General features: G+C 44.7%; 1 protein-coding gene across 3 annotated transcripts in view; it reads left to right on the top strand.

The window, feature by feature from the left end:
* The window catches only part of SLC29A3 (solute carrier family 29 member 3), a 74,241-nt gene that overhangs the window by 37,559 nt on the left and 14,661 nt on the right, over window positions 1-22,021 (top strand). For all 3 annotated transcript variants that reach the window (XM_069071101.1, XM_069071102.1, XM_069071103.1), the window contains exon 3: window positions 14,519-14,601. In XM_069071101.1, the coding sequence (XP_068927202.1) occupies window positions 14,519-14,601 (83 nt within the window). The remainder of the gene's footprint in view (window positions 1-14,518; window positions 14,602-22,021) is intronic.

The following is a 22,021-nucleotide window of genomic DNA, read 5'->3' as shown; positions in this document are numbered from 1 at the left end:
TCCTGTGTCTGTTTTGTCAGGGATACGTTCAGGTGTTTTATACTGTCTAATTATTTTAAGTGGTTTAAAACAATATTGAATAATATTTCCGACATATGGTGTAGTTTCCATATTTTTCTCTTTTGATTAAATCTATTTCAAATTTAACTTTGTCTGAAATCATGATTACTCCCCCTGTTTTTTTACATAATAAATTCTACTCCTGTCCTTTATATTTGTGTGTATCTCTCATTTTTATAGTGTTTCCTGAAAGCAACACATTATTGAATTCAAATTTTTAATCTGCTATCTATTTCTATTTTGTGGGTAAACTCATCCCATTCACATTCTAAGCTATAATTAATTACTTGTGTATTTTCCTCCTTCCTATTTTTTCCTCACTATCTTTCTTTTTACCCTATTATTTACCCTATCCCTCTTCACTCCTCTACTTTACTTCTGCCCACTACCTTGCCCTTCTTTTCTTTAACATCCCCACCCCTCCCCTATCCTCTCCCCTGCTCTACCCCCTTGCCCTCTTATTTCTTTACGAATGTAGAAGACATATATATGTATGTTTGTACATATATGTATATATGAGGGAACAACATATATATTATATATTAAAGAGGGAACAGCATATACCTACACACACATATAGACATACATACATATATACGTCTATATGTTCCCTCTTTAATTCTTTCCCAGTGAGAGTAAGGTTCCAATAACACCTGCCTTCCCCCCACTAGCTTCTTTTGTTTGAATTTTTCCATTTGTGTCTCTTTTTATCCCTCCCTACACATTTTTATTTTTTGAGAATCACTCCATCATATATATCATACAAAGCCTTTCTTTCAAACTACTCAAATAATAATGATAGTCTTAAGAGTATTGCTAAAATTTTCGCATATAAGAAGTAAACACTTTGACCTTTTGAGTCCCTTATAATTGGTCTTTAATATTTACCTTACATTTCTCCTGGATTTTAGATGTTAAATTGTCTCTTAAGTTCTGCTGTCTTTGTTACAAATGCCTGAAAATCTTTTATTTCATCAAATGTCCATTTTTTTTCCCCATTCAGTATTATACTTAACATTGCTGGGTAAGTTTTCCTTTCTTGGTCATAATCCCAGCTCTTATGCTCTAGGAAATACAGTATTCTAAGACCTAAGTCTTTCAGAATAGTAGCTGCTGCATCTTATGTCATTTGTATTGTAGTGCCATGGCATTTAAATATTTTTTTTCTTGTAGCTTCCAATATTTCCTCCTTAACTTGGGAGCTTTGAAACTTGACTAAGCTATTTCTGTAAGTTTTTCTCTTTTTAAGGTGGTGATTGGTGGATTTTTTCTATTTCTACTTTGCCTTCTTGTTCTAGAACTTCAGGGCAATTTTCCTCAATTTCTTATAATATTGTATCAAGATTCATTTTTTGGTTGTACCTTTCAGGTAGTCTGACTATTTTTGTATTGTCTCTCCTTGATCTATTCTCCAGATCAGTTGTTTTTCTGATGAGATGTTTCACATTCTCTTCTATTTTTTCATTCTTTTGATTTTGTTTCAGTATTTCCTGGAGTCTTAGAACATCATTCCCCTTGTCCAGTTGAAGATTTAAGTAATTGCTTTCTTCCTTAAGTTTTTGATTCTCTATTTCAAGTGAGTTGACTTTCTTTTCATACTTTTCTTGATTTTCTTGGATTGCTCTGATTTTTTTTAATCCCCCCCCGATCTCTCTTATTGATTTTTAAAGTTTTTTTAAGTTCTTCCAAGAATTCCTGTGCTCCGTACCATTTGATATTTCTCATTGAAAAAAGAGTGCCTTTTTAAAAAGTTTCATTATCTTCCTCTGAATATGAACCCAGTTCTTCTCTATCCCCATAGTAGCTATCTTTCTCCTTTGCTTACTTATTTTTATTTTGTGTTTAGCAGCTATTAGTATAATCAAGTCCTAGTCCTGAGGTATGGGGAATGATGCCCCAAGCTGCAGATCCTTCTTACTGTTATTTTCTGAGGTCTGTCCTGGGGCCCAACTTTGAACTCTCCTCTCCACCCCCAAGCCACAGCTAGGGCCCCCAGTCATGCTGTCCCACAAATACTCCTGTTCCCTGTGGTCCCTCAGATGTCTGAAAACTACAGCTGTCCTCTCTGCCCTGGAACTGAAACCAGGGACTCTAGTGCAAGTGCCCACAGTCAGCAGGCTCCCCACCCCTCTGCTACCACACAGGCATTTGCTGTCTCTTTCTCCTATGGCAGCCACAGCCCAAGACCAGCTGGGTCATCACAGCTGTGCTTGGTATCCTTCCATAGTGGAAAGTCTTTCAATCTTCTCCTACTCTGCCTTCACCCCCCACCTCCCATCTGTAAGGTGAAAGTTCCAGAGGATGCCTCCTAATCACAGCTGCCCCCAGAGGTTCTTGTTGATTCTGCAGAGTCGGAAAGTGTTTGCACTTCACTCAGGCCCAACCTCCTCTCCTGGAAGTCAAGTATTTCCTGGGGTCTTCTCAAGTTGTTTTAGGAGGACGCCTACTTTATCCCAACTTTTGTTTATTTCTGCTGCTCTGTGTTCCCTCTGAGGCAATGTTCTGCTTTGTTGTTGTTGTTGCTTTGTCTTTGTTTTATTTTTTGTGGAGGAAATTTGGAAAGCTGAAAGTTTTCTGACCTACTCTGCCATCTTCCCAGAATCCTTGTCATTCATTTTCCCGGTAAGAAAACTGAGCCCTGCACAGGTCACATGACATACTGAAGATTTTGTGTGTGTGTGTGTGTATACATGTACATACACACATATACACCTTTGTCTATGGGGGGAGGGGGAGGGAGAAGCTGAGGATGAATCTGAAGTTCTATAACCTGGGGGCCTACAAGATAAAGTGCTTCCTTTGATATAAATAAGAAGGTTTTTTAGATAGTTGGATTTAGGGGATGAGAGAGAGAGAGAGAGAGAGAGAGAGAGAGAGAGAGAGAGAGAGAAGTATTTTTTTGCTGTTTCTTTTTTATTAATTATTATTTTTTTTATTAATTTGTTTGTTTACTTTTAGTTTACAAGATTCAATTTCACTATTCCTTGAGTTTCACATTTTGTCCCCCTCCCTTCCCCCCCATGGTGGCATACAGTCAAGTATAGGATCTGTAAATACTTTCACATTATACATTAGTCAGGTTATAAAGACAGATTGTATCAAATAGAATGAAAAATGGCAAAGAGGACATAAAACCAAACAAGAAAAACAAAAAGATCAGGTATTTTGCTTCCATCTGGATATAAACTCAGTTCTTTCTAGTTCTTTCTCTGGATGCACATATTTCTCTCCATCATGAGTCTTTTGGGATTGACTTATATCACTGCATTGCTGAGAAGAGTCCAGTCTATCAAAGTTGGTCATCACACATATGTTGTGTCTGTAATTGTGTACAAATTTCTCCTGGTTCTACTCTTCTCACTCAGCATCAGTTCTTTTAAGCCTCTCCAGGCAAATATGAAGACCGTCTGCTCCTCGTTTCTTATAGCACAATAGTATTCCATAACATGCATATACCACAACTTGTTCAGCCATTCCCCAATTGATGGGCACCCCCTTAATTTCCAATTCTTTGCTACCACAAAAAGAGCTGCTATAAACATTTTTGTACATATGGGTCTTTCTCTCATTTCTATGATCTCTTTGGGATATAACCCTAGAAGTGGTATTGCTGGATCAAAGGGTATGAAAGTATTTATAGCCCTTTGGGCATAATTCCAGATTGCTCTCCAGAAAGGCTGGATCAGTTCACAACTCCACCAGCAATGCATTAGTGTTCCAATTTGCCCACATCCTCTCCAGCATTTGTCATTTTCCTGTTTTGTCATCTTAGCCAATCTGACTGGTGAGATGTGGTACCTCAGAGTTGTTTTGATTTGCATAAGAAAGAAGTATTTATATAGATAGAGATCTATAGATATAACTGTCTCTATAGCTGGATATATCTGTATCTATCTCTATTTATTGGGTTGTGTGGAGTGGTCAGGAGGACTGACACCTCTGGTGTGAGGGCTTGCAGAGCTCTTTTCAGGGCTGCTCATCCACCTTTGGTGTCCACCTGATTCACTCAACTCTCACGGGTGTCTGCAAGAAGCTGTAGCATGCCCAAGTAAACCGCAGGGAACCATCTCAGCAGACAGGCTAAATCAGGTTGAAGGTAACCAACAGACCTCAGACCTATTGGTGAGTTAGGAAGATGTCTATGACAAGCCTATGAAGACTTTCCCTGGTGGAATGGGCAGAGGAGAACAGTTTGTTCCAATGGCTATGAAGCGGGTGCTGCGAAATGCTTAGAGCTTGGTCAGATATGGAAGTTGCTAAGGTCATCCACTGCATCCTGGGTCATTGCTGGTCAGCCTGGCTTTTGTCTTCTCACTAGGCTTTGATGACTCAGGAAGAGAGAGTGAGGGTGATGATTTTGTGTGCTCTGCCTCATTTAAATCCAATTCACACCCACTTGTCAAGAAATCACACCTTGATGTCATTGGTCTTCTTTGAAAAAGAATCACCACCACCATATTTCTCTCTCTCCCCCTCCCTCCCTCTCTCCTTAGAATTCACTGTCCTTATCACTGCCTCTTAGAACTCTTGGCTTTGGTCAAATCTGAGCTAACATTCCATTTCTTATGATGACTCATTTTGTCATCTCCCTTGTTCCAAGTTGCTAGCACCCCCTTCAATTACTTGATAAATGTTTTGTATGTATTTTGGATTTGCTTATATGTACATGTTATTTCTTCCAATAGAATAAGCTTCCTGAGGGGAGAGACAGAATTCCTTCTGCCTCCTGGCTTCCTTCAAAACTTGGCTCGAATAGAACCTCCTTTAGCTGTCCTTTCTAGGTACTCTCTTGCCCCTGGTTACAACTAGTACCATGCCTTCCATTCATTCCATTTACTCAGTATCTCTTTTAAATTGCCATTTTCTAAATGTTGTCCTTCCCCTTTAGAATGTGAGCTCCATGAAGGAAGGGATGGGCTTTTCCTTGCTTTGTATCCCATATGCTTATCATGGGACCTGGCACTTAGTGAGTGCTTAATAAAGTCTTGTTTGAATGTTTGTTGCGTGGATGAATGAATAAAATAAAAAATAAATTCACTTGGATGGGGTACAATGAGGGCAGGCCTCTTGTGTGGGGGAGATGGCACTTTTTTATTTTTTTTATTTTTTTTTTTTGCCTTTTGGAGGGCAATTGGGGTGAAGTAACTTGCCCAAGGTTACATGGCTAGTTTATTTTTGTGTGGGTGTTAAGTGTCTGAGGCCGGAACTGAACTCAGGTCCTCCTGACTCCTGGGCCAGCTCTTTATTCAATGCGCCACCTAGCCGCCCAGGGAGATGGCACTTTAGCTGAGCTATGAAGGGATCTCAAAATTCCAGAAGATGGAGGTGAGGAGAGAGAGCATTTGGGGGATGTGGGAGTGGGGTAGGGTGTAGCTTGAGTAAAGGCAATAGAGGGAAATGTGGGGAATAGGAAGTAGACTGTTTCCCATAACAGAGAGGGGCGTGTGTGTGTGTCTGTGTGTGTGTGTGTCTCTGTGTGTGTTTGTTTGTGTAGGCGAGGTGAGTGATGTGTAATAGGTCTGGGAAGAAAGACTGGAACTGAATGGTAAAGAAATAGAAATGCCAAGCTGTTAGAATGACCAGCCCCTGCCACCCCCGTCTATGACCCAGCTTTCCAAGTCTAAGACTCATGGGAGAGCCGATTTATCTTGGGGGACCAGAGACAAAGCCCTTATGACTCACCAGCCTCCCCCATGCTGACTGCTGACTGACTCATCATCCTTCCCTCCCAGTCATGCCAGACTCTAACTGACCACCTGGATTGTCCATTTTCACCCAGGTGATGCCATCTTCCTCATTTTTCATCTTGGTTTTCTATGTCTGCAGCTAGAGTAGGTCATTATCCTTTTGGGTCCTCGTGTTCCTTTTTGTACCTTAGGGGTAGTTTCACTGACTGGCCCCTCAGGGTGTCTTGAGGGATAAATAACAATAGAAACCCTACAATCACCCCTCAGTCATTAGTGCCAGTGAGGGGAGCATTGCCATGAATAATCAAAAACACTGGGTAATCCAGAAATAACTTCTATTTGACTTTGAAATGTACTGTGCTCAGGGCTCAACAAGCCCTCCCCCTGTCAGCAGCTGAGACAGTTCAATTTCAAGTCAACAATTATTTAAGCACTTACCATGTATAAAATATTGTGCGAGACACTGGGAAGCCAAAGAAAAAGTGAAAAAATGTTTCCTGCCCTTAAGTAGCTTCCATTCTTCTGGAGAAGTAGGACACATCACTAGGAAAATGCACAAGTAATTTGAGGAGGAAGGGCACGCCCTCTTCAAATTACGTGTAAATTTACTTAGTAATGTGCCTTTCTACTTCTTCAATAGAATGGAACCGCTTTATGGATAAGAAAAGTGAGGCCCAGAAAGCTTGACTGATTTGTTTAAGGTCACAGCAAGGAGGTGATGCCACCTTCAGCTGAGCTTTAAAGGATGCTAAGAATTAAAAGAGGTGAGACATAAGAAAGGAGTGTCTTCCTGACAGAGGGGACAGTTTGCCTAGAATGTAGATTCTGGAAAGGTAGATGAGCCAAGCAGTGAAGGTCCTTAAATGCCAAGGTAAAGAATTTGAATTTTGTCCAAGAGGCAATAAAGAGCCACCAAAGCTTTTTTTAAGCTTTTATTTAGAATTTTATTTTCCTTAGTTACATTTAAAAGCAATTTTTAACATTTGTTTTTAAAACTTTGAGGTCTAAATTATCCCTCTTCCTCCTTCTCCACCCACCCCTATTGAGAAGGGAAGAAATTTGATACCAGTTATACATGTGTAGTCATGCAAAATATATCCATAATAGTCATGTTGTGAAAGAAAACATAGACAAGAAAAGAAAAAACTCAAGAAAAATAAAGTTTAAAAAAGTATGCTTCAATCTGCAATCAGACCCCCTCGGTTCTGATAGCATTTTTCGTCCTAGGTCCTTCAGAGTTGTCTTGGATCGTTGTGTTGTTGAGAATAGCTAAGTCCTTCACAGCTGATCATCTTACAATATTGCTGTTACTTTGTGCACAGTACATTTCACTTTGCATCCGCTCATCAAAGTCTTCCCAGGTTTTTCTGACAGTATCCTGCACATTATTTCTTATAGCACAATAGTATTCCATCATAATCACATACCACAATTTGTTCAGCCATTCTCCAATTGATGGGCATCCCTCAACTTTTTTTTTTAAAGCAATTGGGGTTAAGTAACTTGCTCAAGGTTACACAGCCAGTTATTTCTGGGTGTGGTGCTAAGTGTCTGAGCCCGGATTCGATTCCAGGTCATCCCAACTCTGGGGCCAGTGCTCTTACTTGCTGTGCTACCTGGCCACCCCATCCCCTCAACTTCTAATTCTTTACCCCCAAAAAGACTTTCTGTAAATATTTTTGTACATATAAGTCTTTTTCCTTTTTAAAAAATCTCTTTTGGGATATGGACTTTGTAGTGGTATTGCTAAGTCAGAGGGGATGCATGAACCGCTGAGTTTTTTGAGCAGCTCCATAGAAGATATACTGGAGAGGGGAGAGCTAGAACCAGGGAGGCCTCTTGGGAGGTTTGTCCAGGGGCTAAGCTGGAGTGATGACTAAGGGAGTGGTAAGTAGGGGACAGATGTGAGAAATGTGTTGAAGGTGGAATCGATAAGTCTCAGCAACAGGAGGATGAGGGGGAGATGATGGGTTGTGAAGGCAGCTGGGCAGCACAGAGAATAGAGTGCCAGATCTGGAGTCAAAATGACTCATTTTCCTGAGTTCAAATCCAGCCTCAGACATGTACTAGCTGTGTGACCCTGGACAAGTTACTTTACCCTGTTGGCCTCAGTTTCCTCATTTGTAAAATGATCTAGAGAAGGAAATGACAAACTATTCCAGTATCTCTGCCAAGAAAACTGCAAATGGCATCATGACCAAAAAATGACTGAACAACTGAGATTGTGAACCCAGGCGACTAGAGAATGATGTTTCCTTTGTTAACAATAGGAAAGTTTTTGGGATCATTGGGTTGAGGGGAAAATACAACTCACGGTTTTTTTCCCCTTGCCTTTGTGTTTCTTGGTTTGTTGGGAACCAGCCTAGAGGGTCTGTGGAATTATAATAGCTTCTTCTGAAAATGATTCCCCTTCCCACAAGTTCCTTCTTTTCATCTTCCTCTTTGTTCTTTTGAAATGGCAGAACCAGCCCTGTGCATTCCTCCCTCTCCTCTTGCCAGGCCTGTCCCAAAGAGCAGAGCCTGTTAGAGCTGAATGGAACCCTAGAGGCCTTGGTCACTTGGTGGCCTACAGAGAGGACCAGAGGTGGCTGCTATGAATGGCCACCAGCTGACCTGCCCCCAATTCTGGTTACTGTTGCTGAGGCCATCTGTTTGACCATGAAGGCCTGCCAAGTCTTTGTAACCCAAAGAATACTAAGCTTTAGGCTGCTTGTGGTGTTTGAACTGCCTTAAGCATTAATTCTCTTAGAGGATTATCTAGCCCACTATTCTTCCCCCTAGTCAAGTTAAGTTTACATGCTTTTATTAAGGACCTACTATGCTCCAGTCACTGTGCTGAGTGCTGAGGATACAAAAACAAAAAGACAGTTCCCATTTTCAAGGAGCTCAGTGTATTGGTCAGGGTATACAGCTTATCCCCTGGCCCAGTTAGAGTTGTCCTCACTCACCCTAGGACAGAAGGATTCTCTGGTGATCCCCGTAAGCAAGAACAAATTTGCCCCTATTGGGCAGATGAGATAGACATTGTATCTTGGGAACAGAGTTAATGAGCCCAAGCATTCAGTGATGGTCCTTATACCACAGGCTTTAGCTATGGAGATTCCACCTGCCCCCCCACCACCACTGGTAGAGATATGGGAGATTAATTGATTCCTTACTGAGGCCAAAATTCCCTCAAAAGAGATAGGCCTGCCCATCTCCCCTGGACAAAGTGGATGACAAACATGTATTGTCAGATTATCATGACTTACAGTGGGACGGGCAGCCCATTGAGTGAGTTATCAGTGTGTCTATACACTGATGTCTCTGAAAGACATTGCTGATGGATAATGGCCCAGAATTGGACAAGAGAGGAGTTTGGCCTTGGAGAACATGCTAGGCAAATTCCAGTGATTCCATGCTGCTCATTCCTACAAAGGTCTATCCTTTTTAACACCAGCATTCTCCCAGGGATGCTATGATTGCCATTCATGGAACGTGAGGATCTTAGAAGAAACAATTCTGTAGGTGACTCCAAAGACAACAGAAGGTGTCTGGTGGCTGTCGGTAGGCCCTAATATCTGGCCAGTGGGGACTTAAAGTGGGCTGGCAGGTGTGAGGGACGGGAGGGACCACACAGGCGTGTTGTGTGGGTATCTGTGGAATGAATAATAAAAGAATAAGAGAAGGGGGACCTCCAGCAGGTTCAGTAGGTCCTTTCTGAAGGATTTCTTGAAAGACACAGACAAGAGTCATGCTAGATGGTAGAGTTTTTCTTCCTTTGTTATGTGACAGATTGATAACAACTATAGTAATAGTATTTATATAGTGTTTTAAGGTTGTAAGTGTTTTACAAGTACTATTTTATCCTCATGACAACCTTGGGAGTTGGGTGCTCTAATTATCCCCATTTTATAGTTAAGGAAATTGAGGAAGAAAAAGGTTAAGTAACTTACCCAGAATCACACAGTTGGTAAGTGTCCAAGGTTGAATTTGAACTCAAGTTTTCCTGACTCCAGTGCTCTAAGTTGCAGTTAGGAAGACAACATCCTGCCTCAGATACTTAGTAGATGTGTGGCCCTTAGCAAGCCACAAGTCTTTTCTTAACCACAGTTTTCTCTTCTATAAAAAAATGGGGATGCTGATAATAGCACTTACCTTCCAGGGTTTTATATTTTTTAGAGGGGGGGAAGGCAAGGCAATTGGGGTTAAGTGACCTGCCCAAGGTCTCACAGCTAGTAAGTGTGTCAAGTGTCTGAAACCAGATTTGAATTCAGGTCTTCCTGACTCCAGGGCTGGTGCTCTATTCACTGTGCCACCTAGCTTCCCCCCCCCCCCCCAGCATTTTTTTTAGGACCAAATGTGATAATATTTGTAAAAGACTTTGCAAACTTTCAGAAGCTATACAAGATGCTAGCTATTTTATTATCATTAGATAAGTTTCCAGCAGTACCTGGAGAGGGAATACCTGCCCCCGTGAGATCCCAAACCCACCAAAGGACATATTGACTGACAGTGTGATCATGGACTCACCGAAGTGTATAGTCAGTGACCATGGTTATGTGTTACAGGTTTCCACAGTGCCTGGCAATTTCAGAGTGGGTATTTTGGGCTGTCTTACTACTGAAATGTGTTTCGTTCTTCTTGTTCAAAAGCCTTCACATTTTCCAGCCACTGTTGAAAAGAAGTTAGCAGTTGATTACCCCACACAATGAATTGTTGGGGAAATGGGGATCTAGAGAGAACAGGAGTTCTTCACTGCTTTGTGTCCTGGGCTCCTTGGGCAGTCGGGACAGTGAAGCCTGCGGGCCCCTTCTCAGAATCAAGTTTTTAAATACTTGAAGGCAATCCTATGTTTTAGACAGAGCTGAGTGAAAAGCAAGATGTCATTTCCTCCCATCAAGTTCTCAGACCCTGTGAAATCTCTCTGTGGACCCCAGATTAAGAGCCTCTGAACCTCTAAAGGCTCCGTGGGCATCTTCATTGGCACTATGCCCACTCTGGCTTGGGCTTGGCTTCCTCTGCACATCGCACCGTGGACAGGGCGCTAGACCTGAAGTTAGGAGGATGTGAGTTCCTATCTGACCTTAGATATTTAATAGCTATGTGACTCTGGAGAAGTCACATGATCTCTGTTTGCCTCAGTTTCTTCATTTGTGAAATGGAGATAACAATAGCACTTCCTCTCAGGGTTGTTGTGAGAATCAGATGAGATGATATTTGCAAAGCACTTAGCACAATGGGGGAACATAGTAGGTGCTTAATAAATGCTAGCCATTATTATTATTTGCCTGAAGGGCAGGGGAGGGGAGGAGTTCCTTGAGTTTCTTTTTTGTTTTTGTATCCCAAGCACCTATCTCAGTGCCTGGTACATTTTTTTTTTTAACTGGACCTGTGCTTTATTTGGGATAAAGGCACTTCCATGGGAAACTTCCTGGACTCATGCAGATTGACAACTGCTCTCTGATTTCTCATCTTTGGGGCACTGAGAGATTAAGTGATCGGACCCCATCACCAATAGGAATCTGATGGGGGATTTGAACTCAGATCTTTTTAGCTCAAGGTCACCTCTCTCACTACAGATGCTAATCTGCTTTTCTGCCTAGTACACAGTCGATGCTTCATAAATGTTTGAATGGGGCAGAGAGTAGACTAAGACCCACCTTATAAAAGTATCATGACCAAATGAAATCAGAATCACAGATTCAAAGGCCATTGAATCTGGTCCAACCCAGCTCTTCCTTTGAACATTTCCAGAAGGTCTTTTCAGACCTTTCTATAGACCTTTAGGGGCCATGTTCCTTATGATAGAAAAATGCTTTCTTTGGTCCTTTTTATGGTCCCCCCCCCTTCTTCTTAAAACCTAAAAAATTTAAACCTGCCTTTGAAATTGTGTGCCCAGTCCAATCCCTTAGACTGGAAGCAAATTTGTCTAATCTTGAATCAGAAGTGTGAGAACAAATGCTGAGGATGGGAGCAGGGGAAGAAGATGCTTGGTGTTCTTGCCATCCTGGCTGATTCCTTTCTGTTTGGGCCAGTATGATAAGGTCTCTGTTTCCCCTGAGCACACATCAAGGGACTTTGTGAGCAGGCAGCCCCAAGACACTGGCTGTGTGGGGATGATGAAGAATAGTCTGGGTGCCTTGCTTAAAACTCTCGGGTATCTTGGTTTTTCCTCTGAGCACATACCAGTTCCAAAGATTATAAGAAGTTTTGGGAAATTGAGCTGTGTCAAAGGCTGGTTGATTTAGACCAGAGAAGTTAATCCTCAGGGGAGCTGTGTAGGGGAATTGAAAGGAGGATGGTGATCAATGACCACTGAGGACAGGATGAGGCAGTTCAGAAGGAGAGGCAGTGGAGAACAGAGGGAAAAGTACTGACCCTGGAGTCAGAGGACCTCGGTTCAAATCCTGCACCTGATACTACCCTACCAGTGTGACCTTCCACAAATGATTTAACTTACCCAGACCTTAGTGTCTGAGTCTGCAAAAAGGCTGGGAGAAGGGGGTCTGCTCATTCCTCCTATGATGCCAGAGTAATCATTCTTTAAAGGTCAGCCCAGAGGGATGAGTCAGCTCTGCCCAGCTCAGTCCCAGGCTTCCAGCTGACACCGTCTGGGCACCTAGGGGTCATCCAGCACCCAAGTGTCTGGGACCACTCTCTCCCCCACTAACTTATTGTATCTGAAACTTCCTGGAGCTGTCACAGTGGTGCACAGTGCCTGAAATTGCAGAAGTTCTTAAAATCAGTGAGTAATGGATGGCTCACTTTTGGGGGAAGAGGGGAGCTCCTGGGATAACACAAGAGCAGAAGGGAGTTGGTTAAGTGAGTTAACTCTGCTGGGCAGAGGTAATGGGGGGACATGACCTGGCTCAGCATCGGGGCCCATTAAGCTACAGCCTGACCTCCCTAATAAGCATCTGGATGTTGTGTGTACTGGGTCGTGATGTCCCCTTGGGCTGTTATGGCATCTGTCACTCTCACTGAAGGCACATGAGTGGTTTGCCGTTTCACATGCCCCTCTTTGCCCACTGTACCTTTCTGCTGACTCCAGGAAAATGCACTTTGGTATTAGCCTGGCCCCGATTGGCCACACCACCGTCACAGCCTGGTTTTGGACTTATATAACAGCCCCACTGAAAGAGTGAATCAGGCATCTGGACAAAGTTTCCCAGCAGGGAAAAGGACAGGTCACATTTCCAGCAGCTCTCAGCTTCATGTGTGAGAACTGAGACCTTTGGTTGAGCTCTAATGATTGTTGGGTCACTCTTGGAATTTTTTCCCATAGTTGACCGCTAACCTTAGAAAACTGGGCTAGCTTGGTGGTAGCAAAATGGGCAGCCTAGTTTTTCTCATAGCACCAGCATCTAAGGTCCAGAATACTCAGCATCCCAACACTGTGGCGCCTACCCCTCTCTTGGGGTCTGTCTCTCCCTCACCACTCATCGGGGTCTAGTACAGCCTCTTTGAATGATGCCCCTTTTCCCAGAATCAGACTGTGCAGCTTCCACTTCCCTTTCCCACTCCGCTCCCTGAATTTTCCCCAAGAAAAAGAATTCCTAGTTCTGACTATTCCCCCAAACCCCGGCAGAACTAAGGATTTATTCTTTTTTCAATTTAAGAAATGATGATTGAAGTCAGTGAACTGAGCCCTGGCTTCTGGAGTCAAAGGCCCTGGGTTCAGAAGCTGCCTCTGATGCTTTCTACCTCTGTGACCTTGACTAGTTGCTTTATCTTCTTTGGCCTCAGTGTCCTCATCTGATTAAATTAAATTAAGGATTTAGCCTAAGTGGCCTCTGAAGATCCTTGTAATTCCAGACCTACGATTCTTCTGTGTGCTGGGCACTGTACAATGTGATGGGGATAGGAAACAACCAAAGTGGAATCATTCCTGCCCTCAAGGAGCTTACCATCTCCCACTGAGGGTTCCTTCAATTGTGGTAGGATTTCAACTTCAGTCTAGACACCCTTTTCTGGTTATTCTCCAGACTGTCAGTGTCCCTCCTAGAATGTGAGGCCCAAAAACGAATGAAGAAAGAACATTTATCAGTGCTTACTGTATGCCTGCCACGGTTACATGCCAATGGTAGAACTATAAGGAAGCAAGACAGTCAAAGAGCTGACATTTTAATAGGGGAGGACAATGCATAGAGAAGCTAGAGGTGGGGAACCAGGGGTAGTTAGGGGTGTGGAGCCAGCTGGGAAATGGCCCAGTGGTCTGCTTCTAGGCATACTCAGGTGAAAGTTCACCTTCTCAGAGCCCAGAGCTCCAAGAGGCAGGAGTCTGAGTTCTGCTGGGAGGAAGAGGTGGGCCAGAGTATCAGGGACATGGTGACCCAGTACTCCAAATGTATTCAGAGCACACCATGGGACTATGACCTCCCTATGAATGGTTCTTCTCCAGACACATGATTTTTTTGAAATTACACTTACTTGCTTTCCCATTGCCTCGGGACTCAGGCACTCAAACTGCCCACAGAATGAGGAAGGTGGGGACAGGTTGGGCCACGGGGAATGTGAGAGGGAAAAGGGTTTTGAGCTGCAGAAATCTGGTAATCAAACAATTTCATTCTGCCCTAGTAGGGAAAGTGCCGCTAATCTCACTGAATTTACTTCATTGTCAGAGTAAGCACTTAATAAATGCTTATTCACTCACTCACTCATTGATTCATTGATTCCTTTGTCTAAGAGGAATGTGGAGAAACTGGATCCTAACCAGAGAAGGACTCGGTGTCTGTTTCAAGAATCTGACTCTACTCCCTTTTAAAACTTTCTGATTTCTTTATTTACAGAACTATTTTGAGAGTTACATCTCCATTGCCTCAACTGTGCCCTCTGTTCTGTGCCTCATAGGGAATTTCCTGCTAGTTAACAGGTAAGTGACTGTGAAGCTGCCCTCACCTCCCTCACCTTCCTCACCTTCCTCACCTCCCTCACCTTCCTCACCTCTCTCACCTCCCTCACCTTCCTCACCTCCCTCACCTCCCTCACCTTCCTCACTTCTCTTACCTTCCTCACCTCTCTCACCTCCCTCACCTCCCTCACCTCCCTCACCTCCCTCACCTCCCTCACCTTCCTCACCTCCCTCACCTCCCTCATCTTCCTCACCTCTCTCACCTGCTTCGCCTTCCTCTCCTCAGAAATCTGTTGCTGCTCTTTCCTCTTCCATCATTGGCTGCTCTTGTATCTGGAGATAGGAAAAAGAATAGCACTGGTCTGGGAGTCCAGAGTTCCAGCCGGGCCATTTTCTACCTCTGACCTGGTTAAATCACTTTCTATCAGTTTCCCATCTGTACAATGATGGGGTTGGCATAGAGCTGGACTCTAACATGCCTATATTCAGTAGTTTGAAACCTTTGTTTTCATCTATTGCTTTTCAACCATTTGTTTCATCATTGTATAAACAACACCTAAGTCAACAAATGTGACCCCTGCGCTCAGACTCAACTGTTGCCTCCAATTCCCTTCTTTCCTGGGGACCCTGTTTGATTCCAGACCTGCATAAAAAACAGACACCAGTGACAAGGCGTGTCTCCTGAGTAGGAGATAGAAGAAATGAAGCAGCCATACAAATTAGAATGGCCCATAGATCTAAGAACTTTGTGGCTCTGGACCCTCCCTTTGTAGGCTTCAATTTGCTAGGCTTTGGAGGCTGTTCTTTCTTCCTAGATCCTGGGCCTATAATTCAGGTAAGCCACCTTGTGGTCTGAAGGGCTTGGCTTCCCATAGGCATGGGAACGGAGAGACAGAAACTAGCATGATTTACTCCCAAATCATGCTAATGGAGAAAAGAGTGATAATAGGAAAGGAAGGAGGTGATACAGCAGGAATGAACTTCAAATTGGAGCATGGAGCCTGTGAACCAGTTGGAAAAATTAGCCCATGGGACTGGCCTAGAGCCTGGTCATCTTTCTGTACATGGTCTGGTCTTTTCCGCCTGCTAGCTCCCCTTCTTTGCCCAGGCTCTCCTCTCCCATGGATCAGAAGCCTTGGAGAGCCAGGACACCCAGAGTTTCTTCTGAGATATGGAAGCCCATGAAAACCTCCCATTCAAGGAATAGAAAAGTTCACTTAGAAGAGGAAGTGGTAGCTATTTAGCCTGAGGGCCTCTGGGGCAGCTGTGCCAAAGGGTGCCCCTGGCCCCCAGAGCTTCAGATATAGGCAGGGGGGAGGGGGAAGGGGGAAGGGAATAAGGGCCCACCTAGTGCCTACTCAGTGGAAAAGTCAAAGTCCATTCCAGCTCTCCATCTGTGGCCCAGTGCCTGATTGTATTGAAGCTGCGGTCTAGTCTGATAGCCTCACATACCCTGCTTCTTTGTGACCTCATAGAGGAATTTGTTTTCAGAGCTGGGATAACTCCCCTCCCACATAGCTGAGGGTGACTTGCCATAGAGGCTACAGATCAGAAGGTGTAGTGAGGCCAGTCTTTAGTGCAGGTAAGTCTTTAGTTGAGTTGAGGGGCTGTTCTGTGGAAGCAGGAGCTAGATCTTCCAGCCTCTCCCTGGCATGAGGGTCTAGACCCTGGGGAGCCCAGATCTGCTGTGCAGAGAAGATCAAGTCTGAACCTTGTCTTTGACAGATGAGGGTGCTGGCTTGCCCCAGGACACACAGGTGGCATGTCTAAAGTACATGCCCACCCCACCCCCCAGTCTGCCTTCACTGCTCCTCCTCCATAGGAGACCTGGCGAGAGAGGCAAACATCCCCCACTGGGGGTTGGGGGCAGTCACATGGAGCTGGGAGAGTGACCAGACCTCGGCTCTACCCCCGTCCACAGTCTATTTTCACTTCCTCTGCCAAGGGTTCTGGGCATTGGACTCTCTCTGACTCACAGTGTACTGGCCCCAAGGCCACTTCCTTATGTGCCTAAATACCCCTGAGGAATCATGTTTCTTCCCCTTGTGGCTGTCCCCCTTCCTGCTCCCACACCCCGGCCCCATCTCTGCACCACAGAAGGGGAGGAAAGCTTCTACCAGGGAGTATACTGGGGGTCCCTCCCCCCTAATTCCTCAGTCCTCTAGCCTCCCAGCCTCCCTAGGGCAAATCTCTTACCTTCTACCCAGCTTTATTTCCCCTTCCTTCTCAGAAAAATAGGGAGAAGCAGCAGCATGTCAGGGTGAATAGGGCACTGGGCTTGGGGTCAAGAAGGCAAGAAGGCCTGGATTCAAATCCTACCTTAGACACTTATTAGCTATGTGACAGTGGGCAAGTCATTTAACCCTGTTTGCCTCAGTTTCCTCACCTGTAAAGTGAGCTGGAGAAGACAGTGGTAAACAACTCCTTTATCTTTGCCAAGGAACCCCAAATGGAGTCATGAAACACACCGGAAACTATTGAATAGCAGATGAGCTTTGCCTTCTTGTCTCTGTCAGCTCCTGCTGGGTTGGTGGGTCTGTGCAGGAGAAGGCCCTGATGGCTGACTTCCCCCACTGCTCCTCTCGTATCTGCTTTGTTCTTTCAGAATATAGGCTAAATACTGATCCCCAGAAGCCGCTTTCTCGCCCTCTTCTCCCTCCTCCCAGATCCTCCTTTCCCATCCTGAACCCAGACCCCAGACACATGAAAAGAGCCCCGGACAATCGGGATGAGGAGAGTGTCACGGGCATTGAGTGCTAGGTGTGGTCCTGGTTACAACAGGATGCCTGCTCCTCTGGTGAGAACTTTCCTAGCACCCACCAGGTCTTGGGGTGCCAGCTACATGAGCACACCTGTCAGAGCCACTAGGATGTTTAGGGTCGGGGTCTTGGGAACTCTTCACTCAAGGCTGACTTGAAAATATCCACCAAGGCCAGAGGTCACGTGTCATAATGGAAAGAAGATCAAGTGTGAAGTCATGGAGCCCTGGGTTCAAATCCTGGCATTGTTCCATACTCTCCGAGTGACCCTTATGTGATTGACCTAATAGATCCAGGCCTCAGTTTCCTCCTCTGTAAATGAAGGGGTTGGGCTGGATAACTTCTTCCATGCTGAATCAATTTTTATCTTTAATTTATTGCCATATCTTCCCAGTCAGACATGGCCTTTAACTACCAAAACTCATTCCTGCTGCTTAGTACAATGAGAGTACCCTTTCTTATGCTTAGCACCAGAGGCCTAGTATTCTGCCTCAGGCGCTTGCTAGCTGGGTGACCCTGGGCAAGAGAACAGCCTCCCTCAGCCCCTGTAAAGTAGGGAGAGTAATAGCAAATATCTCCCAGGGTGCTCGTGAGGACAGACTGAAATAATACTTATATAGGGGCTTGGCAAGCCTTAAAGAACCAGATCGATGCCAGTTTTGTTGTTGTTAATAATGTCGCACCGGCTTTAAAACTCCAGCCTCGAATTGGGCTGTCTGTCCTCTATCAAGGGCCCCACAAATCCAGGACAATGCATCTTAGCGAGAGGAGGCAAATGTGCAGGGCCGGATCCTGGCCACTAGATGGCGCTGCTCCAGAAAAGCTAAAATCTGCTTCCCTTAAAAAAATAGGACAAGGTAGCATTACCTGGAGGGGAGGGAGGGATGGGTAAAGGGGAACTGAGTGCCCTGTGCCCAGGCAGGGAGTGTGAGCTCTGTGCGCCCCCACGAGCCAGCAATTCTATGATTTATGAAGCACTTGAGATACATAGATAGATATTGATACATAGATAAATATAGATAGATATTGGTAGAAAGAGATATTTATGTAGATTGATGTGTACACACACATATGCATATACACACGTTTATCTGTACACACACACACACACACACCTGCCTACATACACGTACACCCACATTATCTCCATCTCATCCTAACAACCTTGTTATTGTTTCTGTTGAGTCATTTCAGTTGTGTCTGACTCTTTGTGACCCCATTTGGAGTTTCCTTGGCCAAGCTATTGGAGTATTTTGCCCTTTCCTTCTCCAGTCCATTTTATAGATGAGGAAACTGAGGCAAACAGGGCTAAGTGACTTGTCCAGAGTCACACAGCTAGGAAGTATCTGAGGCCAGATTCAAACTCATGAAGATGAGTCATGCTGACTCCAGGCCCAGTACTCTGTCTGCTGCACCACCTAGCTGCCCCCTAACAACCTTACAGGTTGTGGTATATGATGTGTAATATGATCATGACTATTTTTTGGTTTTATCTTTATTTTAAATCATCATTTCTTTTTGCTTTTTTTGGAGGGGGAAGGTAGGACAGTTGGGGTTAAGTGACTTGCCAAAGGTCACATGGCCAGTTTTTTGTGTTAAATATCTGAGGCTGGATTTTAACTCAGGTCCTCCTGACTCCAGGGTCGGTGCTCTATTCACTGCACCACCTAGCTGCCCCTAAATAATCATTTTTTAAAATTTGAGTTCCAAATTCTCTGTGTCCAGCCCTTCCTCCACCTATTGAAAAGGCAAGCAATGTGAGTCCCATTATACTTGTAAAGTCACGTCATTACCTTTTTACAGATGCCGAGGGATGGCCAGGTAGGATGGTCGATAAGAGTGCTAGACCTAGTATCAGCAAGAATCTGAGTTCAAATCCAACCTTCTTACTAGCTCTGTGACCCTGGGCAAGACATTCAGCCTCTGTCTGCCTCAGTTTTCTAATTTGCAAAATGGAGATAATAATATCACTTACCTCATAGGATTAGTTTGAGGATAAGATGAGATAATTGTAAAATACTTTGCAAAGTGTTGTATTAATGCTAGCTATTTTTATCATTATTATAGTGAAACTGAGGCTGAGGGAGGTTGACTTGCCCAGGGTCATGAGGCTAGTAAAGTATCACTCTGTGGTACCATAGATTCATAGCTGGAAGGTATCTGAAGAGCCACCTAGTCCACCCTCCTGGGAGGGGAGGATTTCACATGATCAGACCTATGGGCAGAGAACACAGCCCTCCTCCCATCCCTTTTCCCTCCCCCCTCTACTCTCCTCCCATTTAATCTCTCCCCAAGTCCTGAATGCATGGCTGGAATTCACAGGTTCCACATGCACACTCTGATTCCCCTCTCTAATCTCACACACAGATACCAAGAATTCTCTGCTACCATGACCCAAACTATGGGTCTTCTTTCCATGCTCTGGGATTCAAGGCTCCCAGTCCAGTCTCTTGAATCACCAGTGGATGTCTGGCAGTCACAAGGCTCCTTCCTGGTGTTCCTTCATGCCCTTTGCACAACTTCTTCCCCCAGCAGCCATTTCACTGAGGTTCACATAGATCTGCCTTCTCCCCTCCTCCTGCCCCAGCATCTGTAACTCCCCACTCCACCTGTCCTTCTCTTCTCCCCGCTCAAGCCACCAAACCCAGGCTTCTGGAGGAAGGAAGTGGGTAGAGAGGGGGTATCACCCCCTGCCCCTCTTTTCAGAGCTGGGGATAACACAGCTGTGGGACATTGCATCTATTTAAAGAACTTTCGAATGTATTGACTGTTTTTGCAGATTTCTTCTTCTTTCTCTTTTAAAAAATTTCTTTGTTACAAAGAATGCATCTCTTGAAGGAGGAGGGATACAAGTAGTAATATAGACAATAGAAAAGCGAAAGATATCAATACATTTTTTTTAAGGAAAGAGGGTCTGTGCTGGTTCCCTGTAGAGGTTCCCTGAACCTGCCTTCATTGGGACTGAGGCATGAAGGGGGTGGGAGAGGGGGACATTGAATTTCTCAGTCATATATGGTCCTTCATATGATTGTATCACTGTGATAGACCCACACCAGGACCTGCCCTTTGCAGAGGGAGGGAAGAGCCTAGAGAGTGTTTCTAGTCTCCATCTGTTTCCAAGCTGGGGGGGAAACAGTTTTTGGCTAAAGTGCTTTTTTATTTAATATGTGAGATTGAAATGTCGCCTCTTTCCCCCTTGTGGAGGACCCAGCTCTCTCTGCCTGGCTCATCTATAATCGCCAAGTGTTTTATTATGTTAAATTTGCAGCATCATAAATACTTATGAGCAGGATTTACATTTTGGAGATTTGTGAGGAAATCAGTCCCCTGGGGTTCAGATTCCTCATGAGAAAAGGGTATGGAGAGGCTGGGGGAGACTGGCAGCTAGCATGCAGCCTGGAGCCCATTCCCATCACAAGTCTCATCTCTGGAGGATGGCTCTTGGTCAGGGGAGTCAGGGCAGGTCTGCCAATTGAACATAAACACGTAGCCCAGACCTGTCTGAGGCTCCCTGGACCATTCTACTGTCCCTCCCCGCACTGACCCATACAAAAGACCCAACAGAGAAAGTCCTCTTCAAATCTTACCTCTGCTCCTTACTGCTTGTATAATCTTGGGCAAGCTGCTAATTTCGCTGGGCCTGTTTCCTCCTCTGTCAAATGAAGACATCTATGCCCACTGCTCTAAATCTAGAATCGCATGGGCTAGCTGAGTTATTTCCCCTCTCTTGACCTTAGTTTCCCCTGATGTAGAATAAGGGGGTTGGGCTAGATGGGCCATGAGGTTCCTTCTAGCTCTAAACCTGGGATACTGAGCTATCTAGTCTTTTCATAACTCTTGAAGGGATGCCCTGACCCCCCTCCTAAACCCAAGCAGGCTGGGGCTTGACTACATCCTCCGCTCAGGGCAGCAGGACCAGATAACAGCCCTGCACTGAACATTAGGTGCGCTTGGGTGGGCCTCTTTGCACATGGAACCATTTCATAAATTTTTATGATCATTAAAAATAGCTCAGGGCATAATTACTGTGGGCTTCAGGCTCACGTCTGGAGGCTCTGGTCCGTGGGGCCAGTTTATTCAGCAGGTTATTAGGAGACAGAGTGTGCTGGGGAAACTGCGGCCTCCTGGACTGGAGAAGGCCAGTTAGCTGAGGGACCTTCACTTGGGGGCCAGAGGAAGTTTTAAAATCCACTCCCTTTAAAAATCTACTCAGTGTTTCCTACTCAGATCCCTTTCTTCCCTGGCCTGGGTCCTGCTGTCTATAAGTAACCTTCCTGTGTAGACGCCTAATTAATTACCTTAGAGTTGGGAGCATATGATGGCTTCTGTCCTGCCAACGGGACTTGCGCTTTATCTAGGTGGTTGTTGTTGGTGTGTTTAGGGCCTGGAGAGCCACAGCCCGGCTGGTGGAGGGGACCCCAGAGGTCAGTTTGTAAACATTTACTAAGGACCAGTTACTATGTGCCACACACTCCAAAAGTCAGGCCCTGCGTCAGGGGCTTGGAGTAGATGACATGCAAGCAGCACACTGCAGACAGGACAAATAGAAAATGAGAGAGTTGGACTGGGTTTCCTTTCTGTTGCCTTCTCCACTCCCTTCTTGGTGCAGGGAACTCCCAGTGAGGAAACTACCCTTACCAGCAGCTGTTCTGCTTGACTTAAAGAGGGTTAAGGGATGCATA

This window comes from Petaurus breviceps, unplaced genomic scaffold (assembly GCF_028583685.1).
Source record: "Petaurus breviceps papuanus isolate PSGF00001 unplaced genomic scaffold, PetGlider_PUasm1.0 90825, whole genome shotgun sequence".
Taxonomy (NCBI): domain Eukaryota; kingdom Metazoa; phylum Chordata; class Mammalia; order Diprotodontia; family Petauridae; genus Petaurus; species Petaurus breviceps.
The sequence above is the reverse complement of the archived record's forward strand: the minus strand, read 5'-3'. Positions and strand labels throughout refer to the sequence as shown.